The sequence below is a fragment of the Mizuhopecten yessoensis genome, unplaced genomic scaffold (genome assembly GCF_002113885.1).
Source record: "Mizuhopecten yessoensis strain PY_sf001 unplaced genomic scaffold, ASM211388v2 scaffold10697, whole genome shotgun sequence".
In the NCBI taxonomy this organism is placed as follows: Eukaryota; Metazoa; Mollusca; class Bivalvia; order Pectinida; family Pectinidae; genus Mizuhopecten; species Mizuhopecten yessoensis.
This window is the reverse complement of record NW_018408676.1, coordinates 259,469-276,369: the sequence shown is the minus strand read 5'-3', so window position 1 is coordinate 276,369 and position 16,901 is coordinate 259,469. Positions and strand designations below refer to the sequence as shown.

The 16,901-nt window shown below is 35.9% G+C and overlaps 1 protein-coding gene across 1 annotated transcript in view; it reads right to left on the bottom strand.

Moving 5' to 3' along the window:
• The window catches only part of LOC110461876 (basal body-orientation factor 1-like), a 52,807-nt gene that overhangs the window by 34,425 nt on the left and 1,481 nt on the right, over nucleotides 1–16,901 (bottom strand). The window contains exons 2-3 of the mRNA XM_021515595.1: nucleotides 3,354–3,470; nucleotides 592–715 (exon numbers count right to left, since the gene is read on the bottom strand). Of these exons, the coding sequence (XP_021371270.1) occupies nucleotides 592–715; nucleotides 3,354–3,470 (241 nt within the window). The remainder of the gene's footprint in view (nucleotides 1–591; nucleotides 716–3,353; nucleotides 3,471–16,901) is intronic.

Below are 16,901 nucleotides of genomic sequence, written 5' to 3'. Positions count from 1 at the left end.
CTATTTCCCCTATTCGGCCCCGGCCCTCTGCCCCAAGGGGGGCCACACCCACCATTTATACAAAATTGAGTCCCCTTGACCCAAGGATGCTCCAGACTAAATTAGGATAAAATCCCTTAATCCCTACGGTAGGAGAAGGATTTTGAAGGTTTTACCTATTTCCCCTATTCGGCCCCGGCCCTCTGCCCCAAGGGGGGCCACACCCACCATTTATACAAAATTGAGTCCCCTTGACCCAAGGATGCTCCAGACTAAATTAGGATAAAATCCCTTAATCCCTATGGTAGAAGAAGGATTTTGAAGGTTTTACCTCTATTTCCCTTATTGGGCCCTGCTCCGCTGCCCCCAGGGGGGCCACACCCACCATTTATACAAAATTGAGTCCCCTTGGCCTAAGGATGTCCCAGACCAAATTTAGTCAAAATCTACTTGGCTGTTCAGGACTAGTAGCGCTTTAAAGGAAAAGTTGACGGACAAACGGACCAGACCAGGTGAGCTAAAAAAAAAATCATTCATGTATGGCCTTTATATACAGGAATTTTTTCTACATCAAGCTGAATTGAAGACAGATTGATGTCTAGAAGTACTCACTGTGTTATTTTTTTGTTCATCCTTTTTCTGTAAGAGTGTGAAGATTTCAATGGCCTCCTGCTCGGACCTCAACATGGTACTCTGTAGGCCATCGTTCTCCAGCATTAGCTTCTTTGCATGCTCTCTGTCATGACAAAACACAAAAACTGGTGAAGATAGAATTCAAGGAAACTTCTATTAGAGGCAGACAAAAAGGAAACTTAAGGAAATAAAAGATTCTAGAAGGATCTTGGTGCCCACCATCAAAGGTTCTTTATCAGTTTACCAATTTAGTCCATGTTGAAATCCTAAAAGGAAATCTTGTACATTACCTTAAACCTTGTAATGTCATATTTTATGCCACTATGACAAGTGTTATTGTATAAGAATTGCATAACTATATGCAAAATACTAAAATTTATAATCCTTACATGATTAGAAGTGCTGTTAAAAGTAGGGATGAATTCTCATTAGGTCCAGTGGTATTTTAAACAAGAGGCCCGATGGGCCTGAATCGCTCACCTGGTATTAATCTCACACTTGTAATCTTAAAAGTGGACTAAAATACAACTACAGGCAGAATATCAGTGTTTGATTCATAAGAACCTATTAAAAGATTTAAACATATGACGCCTGTGACCTTGAATAACGAACAAGGACATTAGGTTGATCAGAGTTTATAGTCTTCCAACCCAGCATGCTTCTAGCAAAATATCATTACCCTGGAAATTTTGGTTATACAGAACAAATCATTTTAAAATTTGAACATATATTGACCACTGTGACCTTGAATATGGGCAAAGGTCATTCATTTGGACAAACCCTTCATCCCAGCATGTTAATGTCCAAATATCAACACCCTTGGCCTTTTGATTATTAAGGAGAGGTCATTCAAAGGTTTTCAACATATTTGACCCCTATGACCTTGAATATATGTCAAGGTCATTCATTTGAACAAACTTGGTAGCCCTTCATCCGAGCATGTTACTGGCCAAATTAAAGCACTCTAGGCCTCTCGGTCATTCATAAGAAGTTGTTTAAATGTTTTAAACATATTTGACCCCCGTGACCTTGAATATAAGTCAAGGTCATTTATTTGAAGAAACTTCGTAGCACTTAATCCCAGAAAGTTACTGGCGAAATATCATCACCCTAGGCCTCATGGTTATTCAGAAGAAGTTGATTAAATATTTTTATCCATATTTGACCCCTGTGACTTTGAATATAAGTCAAGGTCATTTATTTGAACAAACTTGGTAGTCCTTCATCCCAACATGTTACTGGCCAAATATCACCCTAAGCCTCTTGGTTATTCAGAAGAAGTTGTTTAAAGATTTTAACATATTTGACCCCTGTGACCTTGAATATAAATCAAAGTCATTTATTTGAACAAAATTGGTAGCCCTTCATCCCAGCATGATTCTGGCCAAATATCATCACCTTAGCTCTCTCGGTTATTTAGAAGAAGTCGTTTAAAGGTTTTAAACATATTTGACCCCTGTGACCTTGAAAATGGATGAAGGTCATTTATTTGAACAAAATTGTTAGCGCTTCATCCAAGCATGTAACTGGCCAAATATCATCACCCTAGGCCTTTTGGTTACTGAGAAGAAGTTGTTTAAAGTAAAAAGTTGACGCCGGATGGATGACGGATGATGGCCGGACGCTGCACCATGCCATAAGCTCACTTGGCCCTTCGGGCCAGGTGAGCTAACAATGGGACCAAGGATAACATACATATAAAATAATGATAACAAAACTGAACTGTCTAAATTCAAGATTGCTGTCTGGTGGCTAACCTGTTTTTCTGGTCAGTCCCAAAAATCCATAATTCAGGGCTCACATTAACGATTGCCAAGTCGCTAACCAGTGACACTATCTTAGATCCATAGTCTCCTACCAGTAATGATTTCTTTATTTACTGAACTGTTCACTTATTTCACCGGTACTCTGTCTAGGAACTTGAGCTCTCTGTAAGTAGTAAGGAACACTTACAGGTACTCTGGCTTGGAACTCTCTGTAAGTAGTAAGGAACACTTACCTGTACTCTGGCTTGGAACTCTCTGTAAGTTGTAAGGAACACTTACCAGTACTCTGGCTTGGAACTCTCTGTAAGTAGTAAGGAACACTTACAGGTACTCTGGCTTGGAACTTGAGCTCTCTGTAAGTAGTAAGGAACACTTACCGGTACTCTTGCTTGGAACTCTCTGTAAGTAGTAAGGAACACTTACCGGTACTCTGGCTTGGGACTCTCTGTAAGTAGTAAGGAACACTTACCTGTACTCTGGCTTGGAACTCTCTGTAAGTAGTAAAGAGCACTTACCTGTACTCTGGCTTGGAACTCTCTGTAAGTAGTAAAGAACACTTACCTGTACTCTGGCTTTGAACTCTCTGTAAGTAGTAAGGAACACTTACCTGTACTCTGGCTTTGAACTCTCTGTAAGTTGTAAGGAACACTTACCTGTACTCTGGCTTGGAACTCTCTGTAAATAGTAAGGAACACTTACCGGTACTCTTGCTTGGAACTCTCTGTAAATAGTAAGGAACACTTACTGGTACTCTGGCTTGGAACTCTCTGTAAGTAGTAAGGAACACTTACCTGTCCTCTGGCTTGGAACTCTCTGTAAGTATTAAGGAACACTTACCTGTACTCTGGCTTTGAACTCTCTGTAAGTAGTAAGGAACGCTAACCTGTACTCTTGCTTGGAACTCTCTGTAAGTAGTAAGGAACACTTACCGGTACTCTTGTTTGGAACTCTCTGTAAGTAGTAAGGAACACTAACCTGTACTCTTGCTTGGAACTCTCTGCCACATCTAGTCTTGCCTCCCATGCTTTAGAGTTTGCTACGGCTAGCTTTGCAATAGAGTCATTCTTCTTTGCTCCCTTCTTTCCCTTTTTCCTGTAAGTAATTTATATATTCATGACTTAATACTAATATTTCTTTGTATAGACAGCAGATGTTACCGAGAAATATTACTAGTTTATAAAGTTTATAAGGGATATATAAACCTACCTGGCATGGTTAAAAACTTGATATATAAGTCTCTTCAACATGTCATTTTAATCTGGATATGAATATTCTTTTCTTTCTTTATAAGCTTAAGCAAAACAAACAGGGTAAATTACTTTTTTTTTAAATTAAATAGACAATTATATATCATGATGAGAGAACTTATTTGATGTTGTTACTGTAATAGAATTATATTTCTGTCAAATATATGTACACATAGAAATGTATTTTGATTGCTACTAATCCAAATGCCATTATCATTATTTCATAAGACAAATTAAGGTAAAGTGTACAAAAAGTGAAATCTGTCTTATCCAACATTCTTTGAGTCACAACATATCGATCTGATTAGACAGGTTGTCGGAATACACAGATTGTATCTGGTAGTTTTCTTCAGAAATGGGATAACAACATTGGTTATATTAGAAAAGACAGGAGGTCAGAATATCAAGAAGTTAGATTAGACAGGTTTTATTACAAAAAGATTTGTATTCAAGTATATACAGTAAAACCCCGCAAACTAGAACTCGTGGGGTCCAGATCAATAGTTGGAAGAATACATGGTGTTCATGGAATCCAAGATTCGACTAACATCGCCATTTTATGAGACGACAGACAGTACGAGCACTGAAAATATCGTGGATAGTAGTTGATAGAATTAAAAAAGAATTTCATAAGATGAAAACATTAAATAAGATATAAAGTAGTTCAACAATGAAAACGTGCAGTCATCAGTATTAAGAATGGTTCCAAAACAAAATAAAAAGGCTGTGTGTATAACGTTTCAGTTGTTATAGCAGTACTTCTTGTTTTGACAGTCAGCCATACTGTATTCCAACACGTTAATTTTACAAAATATCTTAACAAGAGGAACTCTTCAATCCTTTTGAAATGAAGAAAATCTTGAATCCCTGTTATTATTATGTTGATTGATAATAAAATTAACAATCACGACGTATTTAAGTTTAAATATCTTTAAAGATGGTTGGAAATCTGCTACGTGGTTGCCGCTTAATGTTTGAGATATGGTTTTACAAAACCAGTGAATAAAAACTTCCCCCATATCATTGTTGTCAAGACATCCTATTTAAATGATAAATATGCACACAAAATGATAATACCACTACAACAGGGTAATGGTACAGGAACTTAATGATACTATCGTTAATCCTTTAATTATATGACGTAAGGCTGACACCTGTATATCTGACACCTGTATATCGTATAACCACAATGAGTGGCCTATGCTTCGAGGCATGTCGATGGCACGTAGCTACTGCATACATGCGGGTGTGTCTACCTGTTCAACGAATGGATAGGTTTAATACTAAGATTTTGAGTGATTGGAGATAAAGCAAAGTTCAAGGGATATGAGGTATTCAAGCAATGGCTAAGTAAGAGTAATCCGCGGTTATAAGATTACACAGTCAGGACCAAGCAAATTATTCGAGGAATAGGGAGTATTCGAGTTATGCGAGTTCGAGTAAGTGGGGTTTCACTGTATATTCATTTGATACCACGTAACAATTAATAGTCTTCTTACTTAAAAAGTATACAGATCTTGAAGGTTCCATGATTTCAGAATTCCTGAACTTAATATTTTCCATTGTAAAGCATTACTAACATTAAAAGAAAGCTCCCTCTGGATTTTTTCCTTATTCCAATAGTGGTCATTTATGCTTTCCTTCAGGAAAACTTAAGTTAAGATTATGAATCATGCTTATAATAATTATTCACAAGTCAATAAATTTCAATACGAAAAGTAAAATTTAGAAGGAAAGACTTTTGTCTCTAGTGGCAGCACAAAGTCATAAAGAGTTTTGTCTCTAGTGGCAGCACAAGGTCATACAGACTTTTGTCTCTAGTGACACCACAAGGTCATAAAGACTTTTGTCTCTAATGGCTACACAATGTCATAAAGACTTTTGTCTCTAGTGAAAGCACAAGGTCATAAAGACTTTTAATTCAGCCTACAAATTTAAACACTCATAGACTAGTGCAAGCAACGGGCAAATAAAATATTCAACTGAATATATGTAGCTTTAATAATTGATTCACTCATACAAGGTAACTGATCAATCGCAATACAATGTTAACTAAGTAAGGTAATAAGCTCACTACATATAGCACTATTTTTTCCAATGCGTTTGAAATCCAGAACAAAATACAGTCAGTACAAAAAATAGAGGTGAAATTAGCATTAATTGTTTCCTCCAGTCCTGTTTTCAGTAAGATCAAGATTTTTTTTTAAAATTCAGCTCTTGCTTTTTGATGCTTCTTAATATATAGACTCAAGATATATTAGCTGCATTATTCACCAAACAATAAAGGCAACATGCATTCAACAAATAAATAAACCACTTCTGGTATACTTACTCATCATCCCTATGTTCAAATTGGATTAAAGCAACCAAGAAAACTTTAAATGATATATATATACATTTCCTTGCATACAAGTTCACAACATTAGTGTATGTCAGTCTCTTTATTATGATTACATTGTGAGGGACGATTAAAATGAAAAGTTCGTGATTTCAGTGTTCTCGCTTAATGTTTTGAAATAGGTGATTGGATTGCAGAGCATGCTGTAATCTTGACCTATACATATTCTGAAAATTAGCCAGTTCAAAGGTGCAAGCTACTTTTGACAGCAAGCAGCTAATGAGAACACTGGATTTCCAGTAACTAATCATAATCTAAAGACTGTTCATTTGATGACACATAATATGGGAAAGACATTGATCCAATTGGTTAAGATTTGCAGATGAAAATATCTTATGCAAATAGGTTTGACCTTCTTACGTGCAACCTGAAAATGTTTGGGCCTTCCTGTTTTACTAGGTGGCAAGAGTGATTTCAAACATACTTACATCTGAACCACCCGATATTTAAATGAACACTGTACATTCGTAGCCTTCACTTCATGAGCTCCATAGGTAAGGAAAAGGATTTTACCTTAACTAGGATGAAATGAAGTGGCTATAAAGCTGGGGTGATTATTGTTCTTTTATAAGCAATCTTTTACCTGTGTTTATTATAAAAACACAACTTTCTCAGAGTTTTATTTTCAGTATTCGTGTGGATCTACATTCACACCATAAAAGGACCACAGGAGTTAATTAAAGTGTTATCAATAACAAACTCCTATAATAGGAAATAGAGTTTCAGTAATGAAAGTTCATGTATCAATTAAAACTGATTTAATTATCCAATGTCTGCTGTGTTCACTTTAATACATGCATCTATAAATAAATTATATAAATGCTTCAGAAGAACAAGAGGCCCATGGGCCTTAATGGTCACCTGAGTCCTACAGTATTTATTTTTGTTGTTGAAATATGTACCAATTTGAGTAAAAATAGTTAAGTATAACGTTAACTTAAGTTTGTCAGAACCATGAGCTGATAATTCCTAGACCAAGTTTCAGTAAGATCGGCCTATTAGAACTTGTTTTTAAGTTTTAAATATTTTTTCAAAATGGCAGCAGTGGTGGCCATATTGGATTTCTGATTGACCCGAAAAATAACATCATTTTGTCAGGACTATAAGTCGATCATTCCTACAAAATTTCAGTTCAATCGGCCCAGTAGAACTTGACTTTAAGTTTGAAATAGTTTTTCAAAATGGCGGTCAAGGTGGCCATATTGGATTTCTGATCGACCTAAAAAATAACAACACTTTGTCAGGACCATGAGTCGATCATTCCTACAAAGTTTCAGTTCAATCGGCCTAGCAGAACTTGGCTTAAGTTTGAAATAGTTTTTCAAAATGGCGGCCATGGAGGCCATATTGGATTTCTGATCGACCCGAAAAATAACAACACTTGGTCAGGGAGATGTCAGTAACCTTCACATGAATATTAATATATTAAATTGCCAGTATTTCAGCTTAAGTTGAAAATGTAAAATGTTAACGGACGACGGATGATGGACGAAGACGGATAGCAATAGGTCCTAAAAATGCAGAAGGGCTAGACCAGGATGTTAAGCCTGGACTCATGACTCTGGACACACTCTCTTACCAAGCTATATTTGTAGAGATGAATCGTACTATAGCAGGTCTAAAGAGATTATTCCATTTGGAAAATTTGATTGGCTAAAAATGTATGTGTCTGATCACAGTTCTGGCAGAGCCTTATATTCAGTAATTTCCCTACAAAAAGATTGCACATTAATGTGCGGTCCTAAAAATCTGACTAAAGGTCATGTTTTATTGTTGTTCCTTGACTTTCTAACTTTACATAAAGCTTATCTTATCTTATCTACTCTTATCCTACTCTGAATCAGTAAATATCAGAGATAAGCAAAAACTATGCTCTTTTAAGGTTTTGCCTTTTATGGACCAACTGGAGTGTACAGAACAAATAGTTCCTGGTGTGTAATGAAATCTGTATTAATCAGTAAATCGGCTAATAGTTATATACATTTTCACGAACTCGGCACTTTGCTTCAGTTATATGTATTATCTCAGGGTTATGGCAGGTCGGCACTTTGCATCAGTTATTCTCATTATAACTGCCGACTGCCATATATATTGTAATTAAAACTTGTAATCAAAACTGTCAACTACCGACCTAGGATATATATTGTAATCAATACTGTAGTCCTTGAATACCAAATCTACTTGAAACTGGCGACCTTGGATACATACTGTAATTAAAACTGTCAACTGCCTACCTTAGATATATATTGTAATCAATACTATAGTCCTCCAATACCTAATCTACTTGAAACAACTAACTGCCGACCTCGGATAGATCTTAAAGGTCATGAAATGTCACATTATTGGTACGGTCATGCGGTCTAAGGGAGATAACTCCCAAAATTCACCCCATTATCGTGGATGAATATACATCACAGCTAAGTTTCATTCAGTGTATGAATATTTCATGTGCGATCATTTATACTCCAGTCCTATTTGTTCTGTATACTCCAGTTGAGCCCCTTTTATATTATTGTAGAGGAACTTAACTGGGTCTGGGTTGATTGTCATCGATTATGCAAGGTAGTTTTCGTGTAGTTTTCATGTAGTGTCGGCATCAATGTATTAAAGCTGATCCAGCTTCTTGGGAAGCATCTTGTTACTGTTCTATAATCATGTCCGGTTGTGAGTAACATGTAGACACAAGTTCTTGGTTACAGTTTCCTCTTGTAATAACCAATGTAGCCGTTTTAATAATTTTGTCTTTGTCCAAAATGTCAATGTCATTGAAGATTTTATAGATTTGTATGACATCCCCTCTCAATCTTCTATATTCTAAACTGGGGAGGCCCAGTGTACAAAGTCTTTCACTGTAGGATTGTCCTTTTAAGAATAATAGACATCATATTGCCCTGCATTGGACATTTTCAATGGCAATTTGACTTTTTTTAATCATTGGAGACCATATGCAGGTGGCATATTCCAAATGTGGCTGCACTAAACTTTTTAACAATTGGATAAACATGTCTTTGTTTATAAATGTGAATATCCGAAATATCAGTCTGAGGATTCTGTTGGCTTTAGAGACATACTAAAATTGAGTTTATGGTCAAATACCACTCCCAAATCCTTTTCTTTGATCACTTTTTCAATGCATGGCTACTTCATTTTTTCGTAATTTTGTTGTATAACCCAAGACCCTGGTTTGATTTCCTACTGACATGTGTTTACATTTTTTAGCTCACCTGGCACCAGCAGTGTGAATATTTTTCTCAATTACAGTAATGAGGTCAAAGCCTCAAAGGTCAGCTTTAAGTGCAAGTTGGTCAATATGGGTTAAGGACTTCCCACTCTTTGTAATACACATGTTTTTCTTTTCGTATTTTCGTGTCGTCATTTCCGTATTGCGTATCGGGCATTCCCTTACCGTAGTGCAAATTATAGTAACACTGGATGAACAATAGTACATGTGCATGACGATGATATGTCAACACCCGATATCGAGACTTACTAATAACCTGGAAATCATCTGTAATCACACGTACTTCATAAATAAAGCTTATGATACAAAGATACTAATTAACTCGCAGGAAAACACTGACATACGATCAGGCGACTTCAAAAAGGTCATATGTGAGATGCATGGAATGCAGACTGATGTGTTATGTTTACCGACCTCACCTGTACGTAACACGTGCTAACAGTAGGTTCACAAGCTCTTGGTCGCTACGACTATTGTTGTCTAGCAGCGAGTTACGCTCTGTCAGATAAATTGGTTCACAAATGCAATTACAATAACTCTGTGAAAATAGTGGTTTGTAAAATATCAACATCCCTATAAAATGCAAGTGCATGTGCGTGTACGTAATAACAGCATCCTATGCGATAGCCTACGGTTACATATGTACCTGACATGTTAATATACCATGCGTAAGCAGGCTATGGAATGATGTCAAAAGTGTACATGATTGAGAGTGAACAAAAGAACAGTAAATTGACAATTAAATCATGGACTTAGAAATCTAATTCCGTGATAAAATATACTAATTTAATTTATTTCTGTCGTATTTTTGTTTAGTCAATAAAATAAGTGTCATTGTATAAATTCTATCCCTCTGCAAAAAGTTCCGATCTTTTTCAAGGTAGACAACTCTCATCAGGATCAAAATTATTGTAAAATGTAAAATAAATGAATTATAATGACTTTGTATGTATTTGGTTAAATTTTCCACTCTTTTTGGATGAAACTATGTGTCCTGTATGATCTTAGATTGTATTTAGTAACTTTTATCCATACAATTTCAATAAAAAACGCTTTTGGTAACATTTTGTAGGGTTGATTAGCAATGTTTCTTTTCATAATTTTAATGTTGTAATAATTTTGAATAATGCCACACGCTCAAAAAATGTGAAAGTGTTAAATTTGACAAAAATTCAATTTTTCGGTATTTTCTATAGTTTATCGGAATGCTTAGATTTTCATAAAATCATCTCTACATTGTGACATAACCATTATGTGAAACTTTAATTGAATTCTGCTGGCTAATTGCGAAAGGGTGGAGCCTCCTTAAAAGCTTGAAAATTTCAAGTTTCAAACAACAATATCTTCAGAACCGTTTAAGAGATGTTAAAATATCTTGTGTTCTAGTTACCAAACTTGGTCTGAAGTTACCTAACAGGTGAACGATACAGGCCCTCTGTGCCTCTTGTTTGCATTAAGTTTCATGTTCCAATCTTTTGTCCAGTCACATAATCTGTGTGGATATCGTCCTGGAGTGTATTCCTGTCATCGTCATTCGAAATTCCGGAGTAGAACTTGGTATTATATATGATTCAGCAAATAATTTAACTATGGATTGTACGACTGCCGGCATATCGTTGACAAATATCAATAATAAAAGTGATCCTTTGACACTCCTTTGTGGGACACCACTAGTTACATTCCTGGTACATTGTATTGGATATTTCTCCATTGATCACCACCTTTTGCTTCAACCTGCTAAGATATTTTTTTATCCATTGGAGTAGCTTCCCTTGAATCACATATTATTCTTATTTAAGGTAATAGGATTGTGTCACCATTTATCAGTAGAATTTCTTCAAATTTTGTAGTTATATTGCTTTAAAGTAAAGAAAATTTTCTGCCACAAAAAAGATATAGGTTGTCATAATTTTCAGGATTTTAAATGGAAATTTATGTAAAAAGGAGTGAATTTTGAAAAAAAATGAAAGACACAATATTTTCACAAAATAATGTCAATAAAAATGATACTGACATATATATGTATTGCATTAATGTATATCAATTTAATAAATGCTGAAATTGTGTAAAATTAATTCTCTATAGACGATATAAAAATTGACATTGACAATAAACATACAATATTCATCAGTTTAATATTAAACATTAGAATTTGCAGAAATTGTGATACTGTCTCCCTACATTGGATTTTCAACAAGGGATGTACTTCCTGTTTCCGTTTATCAATACACTCCAATGACCTTAAGGTATTCCATGCATAATACACATTTTTTGGAAGTGAAAAAAAAATGTATTTCTATTTTCCACACACGCGAGTGAAGTATTTCCCAAATTATAATGAACTTTTACAGCATATTTTTCCAGTTTTTATGCATTTCATAAGTACACACAACTGGGGCCACTTTCTGTTCCAAGTCAAATAAAATGACAAAAACCTTCTATATGCAGACAGTTATGATTTTTTTCACTTTTTGCAAACCATTTACTTTTATATAACGACAAATTGGTCAAACATTGTTGATTACAAATATGAAAAAATATCTCTTTCCAGAAATACAAAAAAATGATTGCCGTGAAATTCAAATTTATGTATTCCATTTTTCATGGTAAATGGTGAAAAAAATTGTTTGCACAAATTATATCAGATATAGATAAAAAAAACACTCTATACAAAGCAACAAACGTAAGTGTTACGGTTTGAATTTTCAAAAAATGTATAATTATGACCCCTACCCCCCCCCCCCCACACTCAGGTTTGACAAATTTTGTCCATTTTACGATAGTTGAAGTGTCACAGTAGTAAGTTGTCTTTAATTGACATCAAATAATCGAAAGTTATGTGCTTAAAGTACCATGATTGTCTTAATCTTGCCATGATAATCTAACAAAACAAATATACGAATACATCAATCTCTTCCTATGTCAATTTCGAAAAAATAATGATATTTTAGCCCGCTTGTGTTTTGTCGATTTGGTCAACCACGTAGAAATCTTATTGCAAAAAAAGGTAAGGGAGATATAACAAAACTTCAAATTATATTAAATTAACCATACACAACTAAACAGGACAAAACACTTCACTCTAAAAACATTTTTAAGGCAAAACAACTTAGTGCGGAACGACCCAGGGCGAAAGGGATTTAGGACGAAACGACCTGACACCCATCTTTCAACCCAGAACGTTCTGCATGTCTACCTAGCTTCACGTTGTTAAAAAGAGGACAATCTCTATTTTTCACAAATCCCTTCCCCTTAAACACACATGTCCACTGCTGTATTAATAATTACAAACACTTTAAAATCCCTTGACAGTAATTTTGATGAGATTTTCTTAAAATGGCAGCGCAAATAACGAACAGTCGCCATTTGTTTACAATCAAGGTTTCCCCAAAGGGCGGTAACTCATACCAAAAATGACGTCATGATTAGGGGGAAATCCTATATTACGAAGTTTCCCGATGTTAGCCGACTTCATTATACATGTAATACCTTAAACAACAGTCGTTTGTGAGGGACAGTGTCAAATGCCTTGCTTAAGTCAAGGTTTATAACATTTATCTGTTGTCCATTGTTTATTTGTTCAGACCAATCTTCAAGAACCTCTAGCATCTGGGTAACACAAGATTTTCCCTTGGTGAATCCATGTTGACATTTGGAAAAAAGATTGTTGGTATCCATATATGTTCCACAATGGCATCCTTGATAATTCTTTGCATAAAGTTACCTAGAACTGATATTAAACTGATTAGTCTGTAGTTTCTCGGCTGGTTTTTCGATCCAGATTTATGTATGGGGGTCACAATGGCATTTTTCCAATTCTGGGGTAGTTTACCCTCATTATGTTGAATTGGTGTGACAAGCTCCTAAGCTGACTCTAATACATTGTAGTAGTTTTGGATGGAATAGGTCGGGACCTCCTGACTAGTTAAGGTTTAGTAGCCTTGTTGCTGATAGTAAGGCAGGGATCATCCTGGAGGGGGCCATATTGACCCCTCAAAAAGGAAATTGCATGACCCCTCCATGTTTCAATTTTTTTCAATTTTCTATAGAATGTTCCCTCTTTATTTTGATATCGACTAAAAATTGCTGAAATGGCCCACTGCTCTCAAAGTTCAAATTTTTCTCTGGTTATGTACTGTACACTAGCTAAATTGGAAGGGCATCCATCTACAGTATGTAGTTTGGCGAGTCCCTGGTTAGGGTGGTAGGTAAATCTTGTACCCCGCTCCCGCTCCCGTCCCAAAACCTGTATCAGGCATATAGAGATATTTTAATATCTCATTAACGCGATCGTTTATAAAATTATACAATCATTTCAAACATTATTTTCTAAATGTGACAGTTACAAAAAGGTCTATTTATCATCTAATAATTTAGAAATTGACGATAATGTGTATTTCAAGGGGGTAAAACTTGTACGCCGCAGTCAACCGTGAAAATCATGTTTTTTCATATATAATTAGATATTGAGTGAAAATTAAAATGTTATTTTCAGATATATAGAACAAAATACCTTACTGTTTATAATTATGTAAGTTTCATTGCAAAAAACGACATATTTCTCATGAAATTCTGACTTTGTTGTGATCGCGGACGAGGATCGCGGGGAGTTTTGTTTACTCCGTACCCGTGCTAAGGGGACATCACTCCGTCAAGATTCGTGCTAAATATGTAAGAAAAAACTTTTAATACAACTATTTCATTATTTCTTTTTCATTTAATAATCTGCAAATTTTTTACATGTAATGAATAAGAGAATAATCCCTTATCACAACACATCAAACGCCACAAGCTTATTAAATGTAGAAGGTAAATGATTCACCATTATAATTCTTTAATCCATGGTTGATGCAGCTGCAAGCCTATGAGTGTTAAGCATGATTAATTATAATTAGGCCATATAAAAATGTTATTTTATCATACCTGGAGTATCAGATACTGAACTGCAACTCATGCAGCAATTACTATTCAATCAATTATTATTTTTACATGACGAGGAAATATAAGAATAGTGATGAGTTATCACAATATGACGCTATTTTCTAATTACTATATTAATTAGATGGTGAGATTGACAAATGAAATTCTTCGAATTTCCATGAGACGTGTATAGGGGATATGTTCCTTCTCTCATCATATTCAGGGGTTGACACTAACTTTTAATAGGTGGTGGACCTGCGGTCCACCTGCTCTCTTGATCTGGTGGACCTGGTTAATTTCTGGTGGACCTGAATAATATTCTCATATCTGAGGCGCTTTGCGCCCCGGTCGATGAGCGTAGCGAGAAGTGGGGGGTGGGTTCGGGAGGGGGTACCCCCCTCCTGAATAAGAGGGGGGTATGGGGGTCCTCCCCCGAATTTTTTTAAAAGCTAGATGCAAAATCCTGGCATCTGAGGGTTTTAAACAAATAATGAAGGTTTTTTAATTTTCTGTAAAATACTTGTTTTTTCTCCTTATTTTTTTTATTTTTTCCATTTATGATCAAGTTTTAGTAAATGACACAGAAACATGAAACAATTTTCTCCTTGTTTTTTTTTTTTTACATAGCTCCCATCCAAAGGTGTTTGAAATTCTGACTGTAAATTGAGATAAAGATCATATGAAAAAATAAGGATAAAATAATATACTTTTTTATAGTATTATACCTTTTTTATATGATCTTTATCTCAATATACAGTCAGAATGTCAAACAAATTTGCCCCAACAGTAGTCTTTACGTATTTTGTTGCAACTCTATTCAATCCTTCCTGGACATTTCGGAATCATCTTCTGAGTGCACGATACCCCACATTTCATTAAGTTTGTGTCAGTATCATTATTGAGCCATGTAAACGATTTTTCCATGACTCCTGAAAGGATATCATCCTTTTTGTTGCCCATACAAACTTCGTGTTGTTTTTGTTCTGTTGAAGTTTTTAACTTTTTTTTTGCCAGTGGTTGTAAACCAAGCCATTTAAAAATCGCGACACAGGCGATACGGTACTAGTCTAGTACAGATACTAAGTTAATCGACGGACACGATCACCTAAACGATATACGCTATAGAATACGATAGAAATCAAAACGTAACACGAAATTGTGAGGCTAAGTTTACCTTCATTTATCGGTTGACCACCGTGATCGTGACGTCATCGTCATTTTAGTGCTTATAATAGCGGCAAACTATACCACAAGCGACTCAAACGCTGAAAAGATTCCGACTTACCGCAAGCGGATTCACGCACTTCACTCGTCCAAGAATGATAATGACATTTTTTATCGGGTTAACAACACGAAAATACGATACATTTTTTAACCAGATGGGATTTTACGGCTCGCTGGCGAAGGAAATAAAGACTTTATTAGTATATTTCTGAACAATATTCTCAAATATATATACACTAATCAAGTAATATGTGGTGGACCGGCGGTCTACCAGCTTTGGAGATTAAGTGGACCGTCCAAGATTTTGGTGGACCCGGTCCTCCGGTCTACCGTTAGTGTCGACCCCTGATATTATTTGCATATTGCTTACATGATATTCAGTTTCCTACCATGTCTACACTTATAGTCGGTCACTCACAGGCCAAGTACTTCCATAAGTCAGTCAGCTAGGTTGTTAGCTCCACAATGAATGACAATGATGTCATACTTGTGAACAACCTCCTTGATCACGTCCCACATCGCCTCAATGCGATAGCCGCTCCTGGAGATTCACTTGGACGCAAGGTCCAAGTGATGATATTTTTGTCATCTCCAGGAGCGGCTATCGCATTGAGGCGATGTGGGACGTGATCAAGGAGGTTGTTCACAAGTATGACATCATTGTCATTCATTGTGGAGCTAACAACCTAGCTGACTGACTTATGGAAGTACTTGGCCTGTGAGTGACCGACTATAAGTGTAGACATGGTAGGAAACTGAATATCATGTAAGCAATATGCAAATAATATCAGGGGTCGACACTAACGGTAGACCGGAGGACCGGGTCCACCAAAATCTTGGACTGTCCACTTAATCTCCAAAGCTGGTAGACCGCCGGTCCACCACATATTACTTGATTAGTGTATATATATTTGAGAATATTGTTCAGAAATATACTAATAAAGTCTTTATTTCCTTCGCCAGCGAGCCGTAAAATCCCATCTGGTTAAAAAATGTATCGTATTTTCGTGTTGTTAACCCGATAAAAAATGTCGTTATCATTCTTGGACGAGTGAAGTGCGTGAATCCGCTTGCGGTAAGTCGGAATCTTTTCAGCGTTTGAGTCGCTTGTGGTATAGTTTGCCGCTATTATAAGCACTAAAATGACGATGACGTCACGATCACGGTGGTCAACCGATAAATGAAGGTAAACTTAGCCTCACAATTTCGTGTTACGTTTTGATTTCTATCGTATTCTATAGCGTATATCGTTTAGGTGATCGTGTCCGTCGATTAACTTAGTATCTGTACTAGACTAGTACCGTATCGCCTGTGTCGCGATTTTTAAATGGCTTGGTTTACAACCACTGGCAAAAAAAAAGTTAAAAACTTCAACAGAACAAAAACAACACGAAGTTTGTATGGGCAACAAAAAGGATGATATCCTTTCAGGAGTCATGGAAAAATCGTTTACATGGCTCAATAATGATACTGACACAAACTTAATGAAATGT